At 35.7% G+C, this 17,720-nt stretch overlaps 1 protein-coding gene across 2 annotated transcripts in view; it reads right to left on the reverse strand.

The window, feature by feature from the left end:
• Positions 1-17,720, reverse strand: part of LOC145680674 (uncharacterized) — a 573,261-nt gene that overhangs the window by 239,864 nt on the left and 315,677 nt on the right. The window contains exon 4 of one of the 2 annotated variants that reach the window (XM_081751520.1): positions 4,799-5,436. The exons of the other annotated variant lie outside the window; for it this stretch is intronic. Coding sequence (XP_081607646.1) covers positions 5,115-5,436 — 322 coding nt within the window. The 3' untranslated portion in view covers positions 4,799-5,114. Of the gene's footprint in view, positions 1-4,798; positions 5,437-17,720 lie in introns of those variants that run through there. 2 annotated transcript variants of the gene reach the window in all.

A 17,720-nucleotide genomic window follows, 5' to 3' on the forward strand; every position in this document is an offset into this window, starting at 1 on the left:
CAAGAAACTATCGTATAGAATTCGCACGTTCTGTACTAACAGCAAGATTCGCGTTCCGAAGTGCGGCAACATTGCTCTACGGATGACGAAAGAGAGTGTAATTCCTTCAGCCGATAGCAGCGCTTGGGAAGGAAGACTAAGTATCAAATCAATGTGGCATCTCTATAACCGCTTCATAGCCTGGTGTCGCAAATGGAATTTGACAATCAATGCTGCCAAAACCCAAACTATAGTTTTTATCCCGCCACGCAAATGCACCAAAGTCCATCGAAATCCTTCTTTACTCTCCCTTACAGTTAACCAGATTCCCGGCCTTCCAAAACAGTAACGTATTTTGGGATAGTTTTTGACCATCGTCTGACTTGGACCCGGCATCTCAAATCAGTGACAACCAAAGTACGCAATAGACTTAATTTATTGAAACGTCTCACCGGCACCACCTAGGGCCTATCTCCCGGTATAATCCTTAATACTTACAAAGTTTTTCTCCGATCAGTCATCACATATGGTTTTCCCACTTGGATCTCTGATCCACTATTCTATTACAAGCAACTTGTTATTTTCGAATGGAATGCCTTCCGTCTTGCCTTTCGCATATTTCTACCTAGTCCTACTCGTGACCTGTATTCACTCATCACATTTCCTATTCTCAAATTTCACCTGGAGACACTCCGTCAAAGATTTATCACCACACGTTATACTCAACATCATCCTCTTCTTCTTGCCACTATGCACCATCTCGCACTCCATCCCACCCGGCCCCGATATTATTACACACCATTACATTTACTTTTTACCCTTTATTGCTACTCCCTTCCCCCTGATCACCTAGACCTCACACTTCTGGAAGATTATCGTCTGCATGCTCATCTACTTCATGTTTTTCCTTCATATATTGCACAGTGAATCCCCTTGTAACTAACAGGGCTTCTCCTGTCTTCATTAGCCTAGCGTCACCCCTAGGCAGAAGATAACTGCATTTGTTTTCCTAACATCTCCCTCGTGTTGTCTTGTGCTTGCACCTCATCTCATCTTTCACGCTCATTCTTTTTTCACTACCTAGGTATATAAATATTTATCATAACATCACATAAAGGTTATGCACATCCTTTTTTCTGCCACTCTGTCCATTTGTCACCCATGATCTATATCTGCATCTCCATACCGATATCTTAATATATTTCCATTTTCTACTATTATATATATGTATATTTGTTATCTACACCCTCCATTCCAAAAGAAACCGAACTTTTGAAAACAAATAGTACCACTAGTGCCATCTGTTGTAATATTTTACCGGTAGATGGCGTAGTCCCTCATTGACAACTGGTATAAATGTCATGACATTTGGATGCATGGCAACAAAGTTATTGCGTTTCAACTGTCAGTGTGTTGTGTACATCGGCCGCCGGAAAATGAGTTTCAAACAACGAGCTGCAATTGAGTTTTGTGTTAAACTGGGTAAAACTTTTAGTGAAACGCACCAAATGCTACAAAATGCATATGGTGATGAGTGTCTATCCCGTACGCAAGTTTACGAGTGGTTCAGGCGATTCAAATCGGGTAGAGAGACGCTGGATGATGACAAAAGATCAGGCCGTCCCAGAACCGGATTATCGGAAGAAAACATCGAAAAAGTGCGTGAATTCATCAAACATAACAAAAAATCGTCGGTGAAAGTTATTGAAATGGAATTAGGCATTCCTCAAACAACCGCATACCGCATTTTGACCGAAGTTTTGGGCCTTAAGAAGGTTAATTCGCGGTTTGTACCACACAAACTCACCGAAGACCAAACAGTTGATCGAATTGCGCATTGCAAAGACATCGTTAAAAGTGCTCGGCAGGATCGAAACTTCTTGAAATCGATTGTAACTGGTGACGAGACGTGGTGTTTTGAATATGAGCCCGAAACAAAGCGGCAAAGTGCTGAATGGAGACCGCCGGATGAAGGAACACCCAAAAAAAGTCGCTTGGTGAAGTCAAAAGTTAAGGTGATGCTGATTTGTTTTTACGATTCAAAAGGAATTATCCACAAAGAATTTGTTCAGCCCGGCCAGACAGTCACTGGAGAGTTTTACTTGGGCGTCATGAAGCGTTTGCTGGCAAGAATTCGTCGTATTCGGCCCGAATATCGCGAAATCGGCAGTTGGACCCTTTTGGACGATAATGCACCATCACATCGTTCGCGATTTGTAACTGAATTTTTGGTCAAAAATCACATTATTCGGTTGCATCATCCGCCCTATTCACCAGATCTCGCTCCGTGCGATTTCCATCTGTTCCCGAAACTGCATTTGGCGATGAAAGGAAAGTGGCACGCATCGATTGATGCCATTGAGAAGGCGACGACCGCCGTCCTAAAGACCATTCCAATAAAGGACATGGAGAAGTCGTTTGACAACTTGTTGGAGCGTGCAAATATGTGTATCGATGCAGAAGGGGAATACATTGATTAATAAAAATGATTTGTTCCAAAATGTACATTGCTTTTTTGTTTTTTTTAAAACGTTCGGTTTCTTTTGGAATGGAGGGTGTATCATTCATATTTTTGTTTTATCATTTTGTACTATGGAATTTATATGTCTTAGTTAAGTTATATCTATATATAGTTTTCCTCCTCACATCCTAATGATTATGCTCGCAAAGATCATAATGGCTTACACAATGATATAATAAAGTTAATAAAGTAAATAAATAAATAAATTACCTTCACTTAGATCAACCACCATTACCCTAATCCTATTTTTCCGTTAAATCTTCTCTTGAAAGAGGGTGTAGCCCTCTCAGAGATAGCTAGCCTCGTGCTAGCATAAAAAAAAGGCTTTTGTTGCTATTGTAGCATTTTAATAGATAGATAGTACAGTTGCTAAGAACGCAAGATGAAAACAAATGTGAGAAAGACGAAAGCAATGACGATTGGAACTAAGCAATTTACAATTCAAGAGTTTCTCAGCTCGTAAAATATTTCGTATAGAATATTGCATCGTGGTGGAGTACAGAAGTGAAATTTATTGTGATAAACGAAAAGAGGCATTCGAAATGTCGTATTGATGAGAACAGCCAATGAGGAAATGTTACGGAAAATCAGAAGAGAACAACAATTCTAAAGTTATGAAAAACAACTAGAAACGTTGGATTGGTACACACAGAAGTCAGTGATCTGGGAGGAACAGCTAATGATAAAATATGATCAAAAAGACCAGGATAGAACAATACTAAAAAAGATTAGAAAGAGAAAACAAAAATAATCAAGACGATTTCAGAAAAGACACTTGATGACTTGTTTGTAGGAATTTTAGCGTTCCTTTCCAGGATTGAGGCTAGACAGAAGATCGACAGTTTAAGGTAGTTATAATGCGATCAAATTTTAGTGCTCTCCCACTGGAAAACGAACGTAGGAGGCACATCTATTAGATGTTGTAGAAGGAATAGTAAATGATACAAGAGAAAGGAGCATGTACTTAATGCATGATATTAAACAAGTCAAATTATACGTCAAAACGAAGAAATTTTGGAATAATATATTGAAGCTTCGTTGCGGGAATAATCTTCGTGTGATAGTAAAGTAGTTATAGTGATAATAGTGATGCACCACAGCTCACGTACCTCATAAGCAGTGAAACAAATTATAAAATTAGCTAGATTACCTCTGATTATATAACATGAATGATTTTAAAATTTAGATTTTGAAAAAATAAAACAATACTTTTATAAAATACAATATAAAGAAAAAATATTGTTTTGGTGAGTATAATGAAAAATGCAGTAAGACTAAAAACATTGGGCGATCTTGGTAAGGTTAAGAACCAAATTTTTTATGCATATTAGGGACGTCACATAAAACTTTTTAAATGGTTATCATGGACATCAGTCTTTCTTCAGAGACGCAAAAAACATGTGCGCCCTAAAAGCCATTGAAGCCTACGATTGGATATTGATCGATATATTTCACGAAATAAACGCAAATGAGGCTTATAAACCACATCCGTCATCTCCGTCCATATGTTGTGTTTATATACGACACTGTCCACAACGAAATGGCGGCTGTGTTTATATACCACAGCGTATTTAAAGTGTTAAAAATCTTCATTTAGCTGACAAAGACCATTAATTCCTTCTTTGTAGTGTATTTGATAAATGCATTGTTTTATACTTTTTGAGTTATTATATTTTTACCTTATTACATGTTTTCATATTCAATTAGTGCTTGAAGCCTATCGTAACAAAGCTAAATCACGATCTCGAGATGTTATCTGTACATGCCAACTCTACAGCAATATTGTTTACATAACGAAATAGGAAATACTGTATAGTTAGTGAGAACAATTACAGTATAACTCCAATTACCCGAGCTCGAGACATCAGATCACCAAATATCGTTATCCATATCAAGAACTAAAAGAATTATATTTAAAAAACTTATTGAAATGTGACCTGTAAGTATTTGTTCGTAATAGTTTTTATTTATACGTTAAACTTTATGATGAATTGACACTTTCGAGGTCCTATTTTCTTAGAGAGAGTTTTTTCTCAATTCTAGAAAAGTTAATATTATTTTCAACATATGCATTAACCTACCTTTATGTCAACAAAAGTGATTTCCGAGACATTCTTATTTCACAACATAACATTTTTGTTGATTAACTCAATTATTCGGTTTTCTAGATATCCGCATATTGTGATCATAACTCATTAGTACGGGTAATTAGAGTTTAACTGGAATAACTTATTTAATTTTACAGTAAAATGATACGCTTCAGTGGAAATATTTAGAAATATTTTATTGTCATCGAATTCGCGTACCTGTACAGAATTTCAAAGCTCTGTAATTACTGTGAAAGTGCGTAAACTCTAAGTTCCTAGATATGATTTTTTTTTGAGCGAATAGAATATTAACTTTTGGGTAAAACGGCAGAATGAAAATATTGCACTGTCATCGGTATTTGTACAAAGTTTTAGGGCTCCAGATAGTATGGAAGCTCGGGAAATTGAAGTTGGAAGATTTATCTCTAACAAACAAAAGCAATTAAACAAACAAACGAATACACACACACACACACACACACACACGCAAAGTAACAGAATACAAAAGATTATAGAAATGTATACACTCATTCATTTAGCTGATAACGAGTTTTATGTTCATCTAATTTTTGTTGAGACCGAAAGGTTCTACTACAATGAACACAATACAACTCCGTACCCCTCTCTCGATGAACCAACATATGACTCTTCAAATTCCCCTTCCGATTGAACCTTTTGCAACATACTGAGCAGGCGTATGGCTTTTCACCCGTATGAATAAGAAGATGCCTTGTCAGGTCGTTACGTTGATAAAAGGCCCTGGGACACCAATTACACTTATATCGTCTTATATGTTGTGGCAACACTCGGAAATTTACAATCGTTCCAGCATTTGAAAACAGCTCGGAGCTGAAAGGAGAAAGAAAATAGAGACTGTTAGTTCTCATGCGAAATAAGTCACGTAATAATAATAATAATAATAATAATAATAATAATAATAATAATAATAATAATAATAATAATAATAATAATAAATAACTTTTCAGCTCAAAGTGCAGTGCAGGAAGATCATATTTTGGTATAGCAAATTTATCAACAATTTTCAAAACAAGATTTATTTACATACAGTTTTCATAAGTGTAAATTACACTTTGGGTACTGCGCAAACGGATCTCCTTTACTCCGAATTAAGGAAAATTATGCTACGTAGTTTCACCTATTAGAATGCCTTTAAGTTCTAGGTCCAATTTGTAAACAGATAAACAGCACATTAATGAAAAATGCGCTATAAGATCCACCGCCAATTTCAACGAACTTTGACCAATTTTCCACTATGTTACTCTGAAGTCCTTTCAATATGTGAGAATCCAGAGCAGTCATTGCTCGTTTCTTTGGAATCTTACGTCCCTTTACAACACTAGACCATATAATATCTAATCGGGATTAGAGCATTTCTTATATACTAAACGCGACAATTCTAATCTTGTAGCCGGGGACGCGGTAGTTTCAGTGGTAGAGCGTTCGCCTCTGTTGCATGGGGTCCTTGGTTAGATCCCAGCTAGTATCAAGTGGGCTTTGTGGTGGACGAACACCGTGTCCGTAGGTTTTCCCGAGGTTCTCCCGTTTCTTCCCATTTTCTTCATTCCACCATTTCATTCATTTCTCATCATCACCGTCTCCTTCAGCCTAGCCGGCATAATCGTGAGACCTAAAACTTAGAATATTGCTAATCTTGTAGCTGCGAGAGAGTTCTTAGAAAGGGAAAATTGAGGCATACTGTAGAAGTTGTGCTATTTATGAAAACAAAAGCGTGTATATAAGAACTCATTAACGCAAATATAAAAACACATTTAAATTAAATTATGACCAAAACTATTAACAGCTTTATTCTTCAACAATTTTGCTGCTTCTTAAAAATTTACTAAGATGTGTACTTAGAACATAAAACAAAATTTAGAATAATGTAAACAAATAATTTTCTTCAATATAATAAAACTCGTTGAATAGCAAATAGATTTAATATTAATATTCTTTACTTTTACTTTCTCTTACATGTTAGAGAAAGATGTTTTTTCAAAAATGGAAGAAAGAATTACGAAGATGTTTATTTTCTACTTAAGACAAAATTTACTTAAGAGAAAATTAGAATGAAGTTAATAAATACTTTTTATAATATAATAAAGCTAGTTGAACAGCAAGTAGATTTATTATTTCATTTTTGTTTCTTTTACAGATTTTTTTAATTGAAAGAAGAAGAGACTACTAATGGGGCGTTTACACTTAGTCGATTCAGTCGCACGACTAAATCGACTAGTTGCATTTGCCACTAAATCAAAGCAACTAGGCCGAATCAGATTGATGGATGTGTTCAATTATTTCAACCACAGAAAATAGAACGTCTTTTAATTCAGTTGCCAGTCGATTAGTCGCCTTCGATCAACAAGCGATTAAGTTGAAGTCCCGTTTACACGGTCGATTAAGTTGAAAGTGACGTCAATTCAACTGAATCGAACGCAAATCGACTAAGTGTAAACGCCCCATAAGGCATTTAGTTATGGCAAGGCTCACTAAATAAAATTTTAAAAAACACAAAAACATGTACTTTTTATATGATAAAATTCGATAAACAAAAATACATTTTGGAGTATAATGGATTCACATATTAGAACCACAGCATAAATGAATCCACATCGAAAACACCAGTCAACTTACATATAATTATATACTTTACCAATATTTATGTGATTTTTAATACTCGCTTAACTTTGTAAGCAAGTGTGATAGTAGTAGATACATGTGCTTCCTTACTTCAAAGAGTTATCATACTTTGATCAAAGTTACTGAGTTATTGTTTTACAGTTTAATTTTTGTTTAATTATTGGGAACAGTGAGAGGAAAGAGCAAGTAACACTCTCTTAACGAATGAAAAGATTTCAAACCAGAACCAGGAGAGGAAAACTTCTTCCCTTTCAAAAAAAAGAAAGAAAGAAAGAAAAAAGTTTTGCAACATATTTTATATCAGCCCTGATGTAAAACTTAAAAAGAAAGCCTTCTTTGTAGTTAGCCTTTAGTATTCATTCCAAGTTAAATTGGTTCTTGAATGTCAGTGGAATATTTCTATACAGAGTCCTTCCTGTCTACAGAGATCCTGTTTTTCCAATTAGGAAATATTAGGTCTGGACCTTCCATGTGCTCATTCTTATCAATAGATATAATAAAAAGCGTGGTAAAGTAGTGACGCTAAGTATTCCTGGGAAATTCTTTTTATTTGAAACATGGAACACTCTGCATGATATTGCGTCATGTCATGTTTTTTTTTTTTTTACCGTGTAACGTTAAGAAAATGGAGTCTCTGAGAATTTTTGACAAACATTAGGTACACTATTTGGAGTATCATCAAAATCATACAATTCTAGAGAATCGGACTGCGAAAGATAAGAAAGACACAAGATACAACTATAATTAATTTTGCTTCTTTTTTCTTTCAAATCAAACCTTTGAGCTGCAAATATTCAATATCCTACTGACAGACTTCGACCACAATTATCGCTGTAACAAACAAATAACGCTGCAACTTATTAAATGTATACCCAAAAAGAAGTATGTGAAATTATACGTACTTCTCCAAAATATAATTGCGTACCTGAATCTTCTAAGTGCCTTAAAATTGTTAGTTTGGAACAACGCATTTGAAGTAATAACAGGGAAAGTCATAAAAGAAACGGGAGTTTCAAACACAGCCCATAATTTGCTGTTTGAAATGTTCCGCTTTTCTTTTGTTGCTTAATGATACGTTTAGAACAAAATAGTATCTTGGCAAATGCAGAAAACTTTGTTTTACCTACAACACTTTTCGACCACAAAAATCTAAAAAAAAAAAAAAAAAAAAAAAAAAAAAGCAAGAAGAATTGTGAAGAAGTCAGTTATCTATCCATACAAACTTTGTAGTTGTCTCGATAGCCATGCATGTTGTTTCTTTTCGTACAGTTTCAATACTTTGGAACCTGGTTTGAATCCAACTTGATGGTTATATATATATATTTTACTTTTCAGTTATTCTTGTCGTAGTTTTATAGTGTATGCATTACACGGGACTGCTTGATAATTTTCTAACCTATCGAAAAATAAGAAGTTGAACAGGCGTAAAACCTTTTTTATATATATCCCAATATGATTCCTTTTTTGTGCAAATCACTTCTTACATCGATCCATAAGATTTCCGTAAACCTGAAAATAAATCCGGAGTTCTAGTGTAAAGGAAATCACTATCAGCCCTACTAAATCCTTCATCACTACTATAATGTAATTTTTTTATTATTATTAAGCTGAGAACAGAAAAAATACTTAGAAGGTACTAAATTCGGTGAGAACATTTTTATTTCTTCGCAGTTTGTTATTACACTTATAAACTTTATGATGTCTTGGTGCATCAGAACGATTTTAGACAACTTTCCATTCAATATCATCACTTTGCTATAAACCCTATTATTAGAATGCCTTCAGAGTTACATAAAACTCTGGCCATCAACTTACTGCGAACGATCCCATATGACTATTTTGGGAATGGAGATGAGATATGTTTTCTACCGCTTTTAAATTTATTCTGTCTCAGATTCAAAGTGGTAGGTGTAAGTAATCTCTTGAATTTTTTTAGAACCTGCTTGTATCGTCTTCATAAAGATAAATAATGTGCTTACAAGCGAGCACTTATTCACGTTCTCCTATAGAAAAGTTTGTCTAGCGATAAATCAAAATGAGTACACTTGGACACTATTTGATATATCTTAGCTCCGGCATTGGGCGATGTTCCAAATCTGAGGGGAGAGGGGAAGAAGTATTGCTGGAAAGAATACTTCACTCGCTGCTGATTGTGTTCAGCATTCAGACATATGGAAACCTGTATCGCTGATATTTCCATGTTCTGCCTAAGATTTGTGTGCTCAGTATTTCGTAGAGGGTGTTATAACCTCTTACACGAAATGCCAGTGTTTCTATAACACATCAAAGGTGTTGGATTCTGCAACACTATATCATGAATGATATCAATGTTCACTGAGTCAATATTATTGTAAGAGTACGGAGGGAAGTTCGTCATCAATGCACGTCTAACATTTTTGGAAATCTGTAACCCAGGTTCTCAAAGCAGAATTAGAAGTTGCACAGTTCCTCCTCTACACAAAACAGAAATAACGTACCGGTACTTGGGAGAAAAGGTTGAGCATAACGCTGTTGGAAATAGAAATGGGCTGTAAGTGCTTACAAATATGAGTATATCCTATATGTAGTAAAAAGACCTAGTCTGTGCAAATAAGAAACAGAATTATGATGTATGTTTAAGTTGATGTTTGTGATATGAATTATTGTGAAGATATTGTGGATATTAAGTATGTAATAGCTGTGGACAGGATAAGGATGAATTGTGATAAATAAAGAGTGCAATGGGCACAGATTAATAATAAAGGTGTATTGAAGAACGCAAGTATTTATTGTATATACAATAAGATAGGACATAGTAGCTAAGAAAATTGGACTTGGATCAGTTATAACATTTGGAGTAGTGAATACATCTGTTTGTTTTTTTAAGTGCTAACAATTGGCGCAGTCGATTTTGAACAACGCTTCCATATATAAATATTATGGCAACTTTTTCAGGTTTGAAGCAAGATCAAAGTGATAAGGTAGTCATGAGTAACTCAGACATGAAGTGCAGCAAATGGGCATATCGTTTCAAATTTCATTCGATGAAGCAACAAAACCAGCAAAGTGTTGTACAGTTTATTACAGATCTTCAGAACGCTGTTTCAACTTGTGCATTCGAACAATTTGAAGAACTTGCTTTATGTAACCAATTAATTTTTGGATTATCTAGCAATCAAATACGAAATGCTTTACTGTCTACAGATAATTTGTCGTTTCCGCAAGCAGTACAGCTAGCTTGTGATACGGAGAGTGCGAACGTTCAGGTTTATGCCTACCAAACACAAAATAGCCAGCATAAGTTACCAGCTGTTTGTAACCGGTGTTCATATCGGTCTAAATATAAAAAAATATAAGTTTCCTTGCGGAAGGTGTAAGAAATATCATGAGTTTAAGAACTGTCCGGCATATAGAAAGCAATGTTTTTCTTGCAATGCAATGAATCATTTCGCCTACGCATGCAGACATAAAAAGATTTCAAATAATGTTCAGCCTATAGAACAACCGCAAACAAAATTAGTGCAAGGTAATGATAATGGTAGTGATCAAACAAGTAGTACGGTCATCAAGTCTATCAGTCCGTTGCGAAATGCAAATGTAAATTGTAACAGTTCGTTGATCTCAAACGAGAATGATGTAGATGCACAACCAACAACAGACCAGTCTATACAAGATTTGGGTGTAATTGACGCAGCAGTACAGAATAAGAATAAAAGCTTCGAACAGAGCAGTACAGTGGTAAATCACAATCAAGACAAGCAGAAAATAAACAATAATCCAAAAGTAATTGCTGAGTGTGTGTCTAAGGAAGATACTGAAGTGCACGACAACGATGGGCATATGATAACGTATGGTAATAAAAACAAAAGGAAAGGGAAAAAGAGTAAGAAAGTTCTAGAAGACAAAAACACAAGTACTTTTGCCGATAGCAAGTCAAGTTCATCGGAAGTTATTACAAGCAAGAATACGGTAGAAGAAATAGTGAAAGAAACCGGCGAAAAAATTGAAGAGGATTTGAAAGAAGAAAAAGAACCCAAAATTTTGGAACAGAGCAGTGCTACGGGTAAAGTCGAATGGCTGCACGATTTGACAGAAGAATTAAAAAAGAGGGATAATGATCTAGATCAACTTAAAAAACGTTATGATATATTGGAGAAGTTAGTTCTTGGAGAATTGAAAAAGCGTGAGGAAGTATTAAAACACGTGCACGTTGATATAGGAAAAATAAAGAAAAACTTGGATATAAATACATTGAAGATTGGGAATTTAGATAATAAGGTAGCAACCTGGTATATGCATTTGGATAATAGATTGAAAGAGGCTTCCAGGTCATAAGAGTTTCTGATTCATTGTTAAATAGACTGTGGAGAAGGTTCGGTAAAAATATTGACTCATTAGTTTGTTAGGTTAGGTTGATTACCGGTACTATTGATTCTGTAATTGGAATGAGGTGCAGATTGAGTTTATGCTGTTTGTCTCATTTTTTGTATGATTTGGTTTATTTTGGTACGTTCTAATTTTGTACAGGGGGGAGAATTGTTGGAAATAGAAATGGGCTGTAAGTGCTTACAAATATGAGTATATCCTATATGTAGTAAAAAGACCTAGTCTGTGCAAATAAGAAACAAAATTATGATTTATGTTTAAGTTGATGTTTGTGATATGAATTATTGTGAAGATATTGTGGATATTAAGTATGTAATAGCTGTGGACAGGATAAGGATGAATTGTGATAAATAAAGAGTGCAATGGGCACAGATTAATAATAAAAGTGTATTGAAGAACGCAAGTATTTATTGTATATACAATAAGATAGGACATAGTAGCTAAGAAAATTGGACTTGGATCAGTTATAACATTTGGAGTAGTGAATACATCTGTTTGTTTTTTTTAAGTGCTAACAAACGCAATGCAAACAATGAAATACTCAATTTGCTATAACTACCATGGCTATTATTGCAAACTGAGTCGCTGACTTTGCGTTGCGTTAACGGAAACCGTCATGGAATGGATCCCATGGTCTATACATTGTTGATAAGAATTCAAAACCACAAGAATGTAATCCCAAAATAGATATGTAAAATTTGACACTAAATAACACAATTCCATACTTTGGTATTATCAAATCATATAGTTACATCTCCTATCAGTACATTTAAAAATTCAAAGGCAAAAAAGTGTCGACTACAAAAATTTTGAGCGCCTTCATACTTTGGTAAGGGTGTAAGTTGAGTCGAACAACGGATTTTGGAAATTGATAACAACAATATGCCAACGTAAATTCTTAAAATAAAGACTAAAAATGTACTCCTGTCAAATTTTGAGTGAGCTAACTTTTAAATTCTGAAACTGAAGCCAAAAATCTATTCCTGTCAAATTTTAAGTGGTCAACAATGCAGGATCTTCCCGTTAAATATTAAGCGGGGAAAAACGAAAATATCCAGCAACTTGTCAAATTTGAAGAGAGATGTGAGTCAATTGTCAAATTCAGAGGATTTAATGTGGGACAATTTAAAAGTTAGAGAAGCCTATTATCTAATTTGCATAGACAAGTCAAAAATTTAGTACAATTTAAATATACAAGCCACGAAATAGAACGTTTTGGTGAAGAGTCAAAGGAGGTTCCTTGTGGAATCCTGTGAGAGTGTAGAGTAAACCAAATTGCTAAGTTTATAAAGGTAACCAAAAAAGGTCTGGCGCTTTCTGTGGAAGTGTGTGTTCAATTGCACCTCACACTGTAAGTTGAATGTGAATGGCGATAAGATGAAGATCAGTTGTTGGTGTGGGTATATCCAACATACTACCTGGTTGTGGCAGTTCAGTTACATCGTGAACTTGCGTAAGAACAGAGTGAGCATGGGGCCTCCACAGAGCGTCATGAGGGCGTGTATGCTGTACGAGTTCACACTGGGGTCAAACGCCGCTGCAGCGGGAAGGAAGATATGCCAGGCTTTTGGTGAGGGTGTCGTGACTGCGCGGACAGTGCAGTGATGGTTTAACAAGTTTAAGGACGGTGATGAAATACTCGAAGACGCACCACGTGCTGGAAGACCAACACATGTACAAAATGAAGATCTTCAGGCAGCAATTGAAACGAACAGTGGCCAAACATGCCAGGAACTGGGACTACAATTCAGTGTGAGTGGAGAAACCATTCGGCAACACCTCCATTAACTTGGGAATCACTATAAGTTAAATCGATGGGTCCCAAATGATTTGACTCAGGCAAGGCAAGCAAACACAAGTGTTTCTTTGCTGTTTCGTCTGAGGAAGGAACCATTTCTGGACATGTTAGGTTGATTACCGGTACTATTGATTCTGTAATTGGAATGAGGTGCAGATTGAGTTTATGCTGTTTGTCTCATTTTTTGTATGATTTGGTTTATTTTGGTACGTTCTAATTTTGTACAGGGGGGAGAATTGTTGGAAATAGAAATGGGCTGTAAGTGCTTACAAATATGAGTATATCCTATATGTAGTAAAAAGACCTAGTCTGTGCAAATAAGAAACAAAATTATGATTTATGTTTAAGTTGATGTTTGTGATATGAATTATTGTGAAGATATTGTGGATATTAAGTATGTAATAGCTGTGGACAGGATAAGGATGAATTGTGATAAATAAAGAGTGCAATGGGCACAGATTAATAATAAAAGTGTATTGAAGAACGCAAGTATTTATTGTATATACAATAAGATAGGACATAGTAGCTAAGAAAATTGGACTTGGATCAGTTATAACATTTGGAGTAGTGAATACATCTGTTTGTTTTTTTTAAGTGCTAACAAACGCAATGCAAACAATGAAATACTCAATTTGCTATAACTACCATGGCTATTATTGCAAACTGAGTCGCTGACTTTGCGTTGCGTTAACGGAAACCGTCATGGAATGGATCCCATGGTCTATACATTGTTGATAAGAATTCAAAACCACAAGAATGTAATCCCAAAATAGATATGTAAAATTTGACACTAAATAACACAATTCCATACTTTGGTATTATCAAATCATATAGTTACATCTCCTATCAGTACATTTAAAAATTCAAAGGCAAAAAAGTGTCGACTACAAAAATTTTGAGCGCCTTCATACTTTGGTAAGGGTGTAAGTTGAGTCGAACAACGGATTTTGGAAATTGATAACAACAATATGCCAACGTAAATTCTTAAAATAAAGACTAAAAATGTACTCCTGTCAAATTTTGAGTGAGCTAACTTTTAAATTCTGAAACTGAAGCCAAAAATCTATTCCTGTCAAATTTTAAGTGGTCAACAATGCAGGATCTTCCCGTTAAATATTAAGCGGGGAAAAACGAAAATATCCAGCAACTTGTCAAATTTGAAGAGAGATGTGAGTCAATTGTCAAATTCAGAGGATTTAATGTGGGACAATTTAAAAGTTAGAGAAGCCTATTATCTAATTTGCATAGACAAGTCAAAAATTTAGTACAATTTAAATATACAAGCCACGAAATAGAACGTTTTGGTGAAGAGTCAAAGGAGGTTCCTTGTGGAATCCTGTGAGAGTGTAGAGTAAACCAAATTGCTAAGTTTATAAAGGTAACCAAAAAAGGTCTGGCGCTTTCTGTGGAAGTGTGTGTTCAATTGCACCTCACACTGTAAGTTGAATGTGAATGGCGATAAGATGAAGATCAGTTGTTGGTGTGGGTATATCCAACATACTACCTGGTTGTGGCAGTTCAGTTACATCGTGAACTTGCGTAAGAACAGAGTGAGCATGGGGCCTCCACAGAGCGTCATGAGGGCGTGTATGCTGTACGAGTTCACACTGGGGTCAAACGCCGCTGCAGCGGGAAGGAAGATATGCCAGGCTTTTGGTGAGGGTGTCGTGACTGCGCGGACAGTGCAGTGATGGTTTAACAAGTTTAAGGACGGTGATGAAATACTCGAAGACGCACCACGTGCTGGAAGACCAACACATGTACAAAATGAAGATCTTCAGGCAGCAATTGAAACGAACAGTGGCCAAACATGCCAGGAACTGGGACTACAATTCAGTGTGAGTGGAGAAACCATTCGGCAACACCTCCATTAACTTGGGAATCACTATAAGTTAAATCGATGGGTCCCAAATGATTTGACTCAGGCAAGGCAAGCAAACACAAGTGTTTCTTTGCTGTTTCGTCTGAGGAAGGAACCATTTCTGGACATGTATGAGAAGTGGATCCTGTACGAAGCTCCACGGCGCCATCATCATTGGTTAGCATCCCATGAACCGGTTCCAAAACAGCCGAACTAGCACTGCACCAAAAGGTCCTCATGTGTGTTTGGACTGCTCGCGGCATTATGCATCGGGAAGTGCTACCAGCTGGCAGAGCATCAATGCAACTATGTATTGCCGGCAGTTGAGCCGTGTTCAAGAATACTTAAAACTCTGGATTTAGCGTTTCTGAATCGCAAAGGGATCCTCCTGTTACAGGACAACGCTAAGCCTCACGTGGCTAGGATGACCCAGGACACCATTCTACGCCTTGGATGGGAAACACTAATTCATACACCATACTCCCCGGACATTGCGCCATGTGATTATCATTTATTCCATTCCTTGGACAATTACCTTAGAGGACTCCAGTTCAAATCCATGTGATTCTAATAGAGGTACAAAATGCACTTGATAATTTCTTCGCTTCACGGCCCACCAAGTTGTACCGCGATGGAATCCACGGCCTTCCAGAACATTGGCAAAAGGTCGTCGATGCTAATGAGGATTATTTTTGATCTTCCAGGTACGTCTTAGGTGACATATCGATGTTCGAAGGTGGTGGGTGAAAAAGCTATAAAACTTTCTTGGTTACCTTTATAGGAGAGCCATTCTAAATTTGAGCACAGCAAATGTAACTAAAGCCTGTACGGTATGAAATCATGAGAGCAATTTGAAGGAAACGAAATGTTTTTATTTATTTTGTCAAATATATTTACGATATCGAATGTTGATATATGTCAATATCCATATCGACATATTACACAGGCTTAGATCAGAGAAATAATGCTTGGAATATACTGGAATCAACAATCAAAATCTAAATATGTACTTCCATTTCTGTACCCAAGGTTGAGGTGTAAGGAGGTGAACCCGAACAATAATTTTAAGCTAAATCTAAATTTTCGATATTGATATTCGGGGGCTAGGTATAGGGCGCCTCGAAGACTTGCGATGGATAAAGAAATAAAACTTAACTTTTACAATAATGTCTTCTAATGCCAATTTCTTGACTACCCCAAGTTGCAGTGTAAATAAATCCACTTGCAAATTCGCAATATCATATGCTGTAATTTCTTAGCTGGAAATACTTTTGTTCCCGAAAAAGAGAAACAAAAAGCACCTGTCAAAAGCAAGTATTTCGAACTTTGACGTAGAATTTATCATTAAAAAGTTTTTTGTTCCTCTCTCTCTCGGAGATTTCCATCTCTTCTGGCCTTTGGGACCGCTCATTGACAAAAGCTGCACACATGACCGCTATATGCAGACATGCTCTTACGCAGAGTAAAAGATTTTAAAAGTGAAACGAGTTCTTAATAATAATAATAATAATAATAATAATAATAATAATAATAATAATAATAATAATAATAATAATAATTATTATTATTATTATTATTATTATTATTATTATTATTATTAAAAAAATTGGGTTTACAACTAGGGTCCCATCTCTTTATCTTGTATGGGAGGCCCGCAGATCTGCTACGCCACTGGTGTCTCTTGTTCTGTGTTTGTCTCTCTTTCCGTTTCGTATGGATGTTTGTTTTTTTGTGCTGTTAGCCTTTTATACTAAACCTTTATATTACGTAACCTTTTTCTCTTTTTACGAGATTTTCTTTGGAATAGGTGAGAAACTATTTTCCTCTTATATTTATTTCTTAGCATTTATCTTGTTTGAACCGCTTAAGTACGATCATTTTGTAACTTTTTCTGTCATCCATTGCCCTCACGAAAAGAAAACCATCATTTTTAACAATTTATTTTATTCTTATTTGCAGTTTGCTACACTGATATATTTGTAACGAAATTCACGTTTGGTCCAACGCTCTCAACCACCCCAACGACCCTGTTTTTTGGGTTGCTTACTATTGCAGGAAAGATATAATTGCAGATGGTAATGCACTTTTGGAATTGTCCATACAAGGTTTTAAAAATACCAATACGAGACCAAAATTAAACGGATACAAGATTTTTAATGTTAGTATTAGTTAAAGTGATATTATTAGTAATAGTACGTAGCAAGAGAAGGTAATAGTTGCAATAATATATAACTATAGTTGCTATGTTTTTCACATCATTGAAACGTTTTTTCGAACCAATTTCTGACTTGTTAGAAATTTTCGCCAATCCCCGCCGGCCCTTACACCACATGATGCTAATGATTTCAACCGAGATTTGTGGTATTGTTGTCTTTTTCCTACGGCATAATTTTCGTTGCTTTCCGTTCAATTATTGCGTGAACTAATGCTTCTAATGTAACACTATGACTG

This window comes from Thermobia domestica, chromosome 3 (assembly GCF_964235325.1).
Source record: "Thermobia domestica chromosome 3, izTheDome1.hap1.1, whole genome shotgun sequence".
Taxonomy (NCBI): Eukaryota; Metazoa; Arthropoda; class Insecta; order Zygentoma; family Lepismatidae; genus Thermobia; species Thermobia domestica.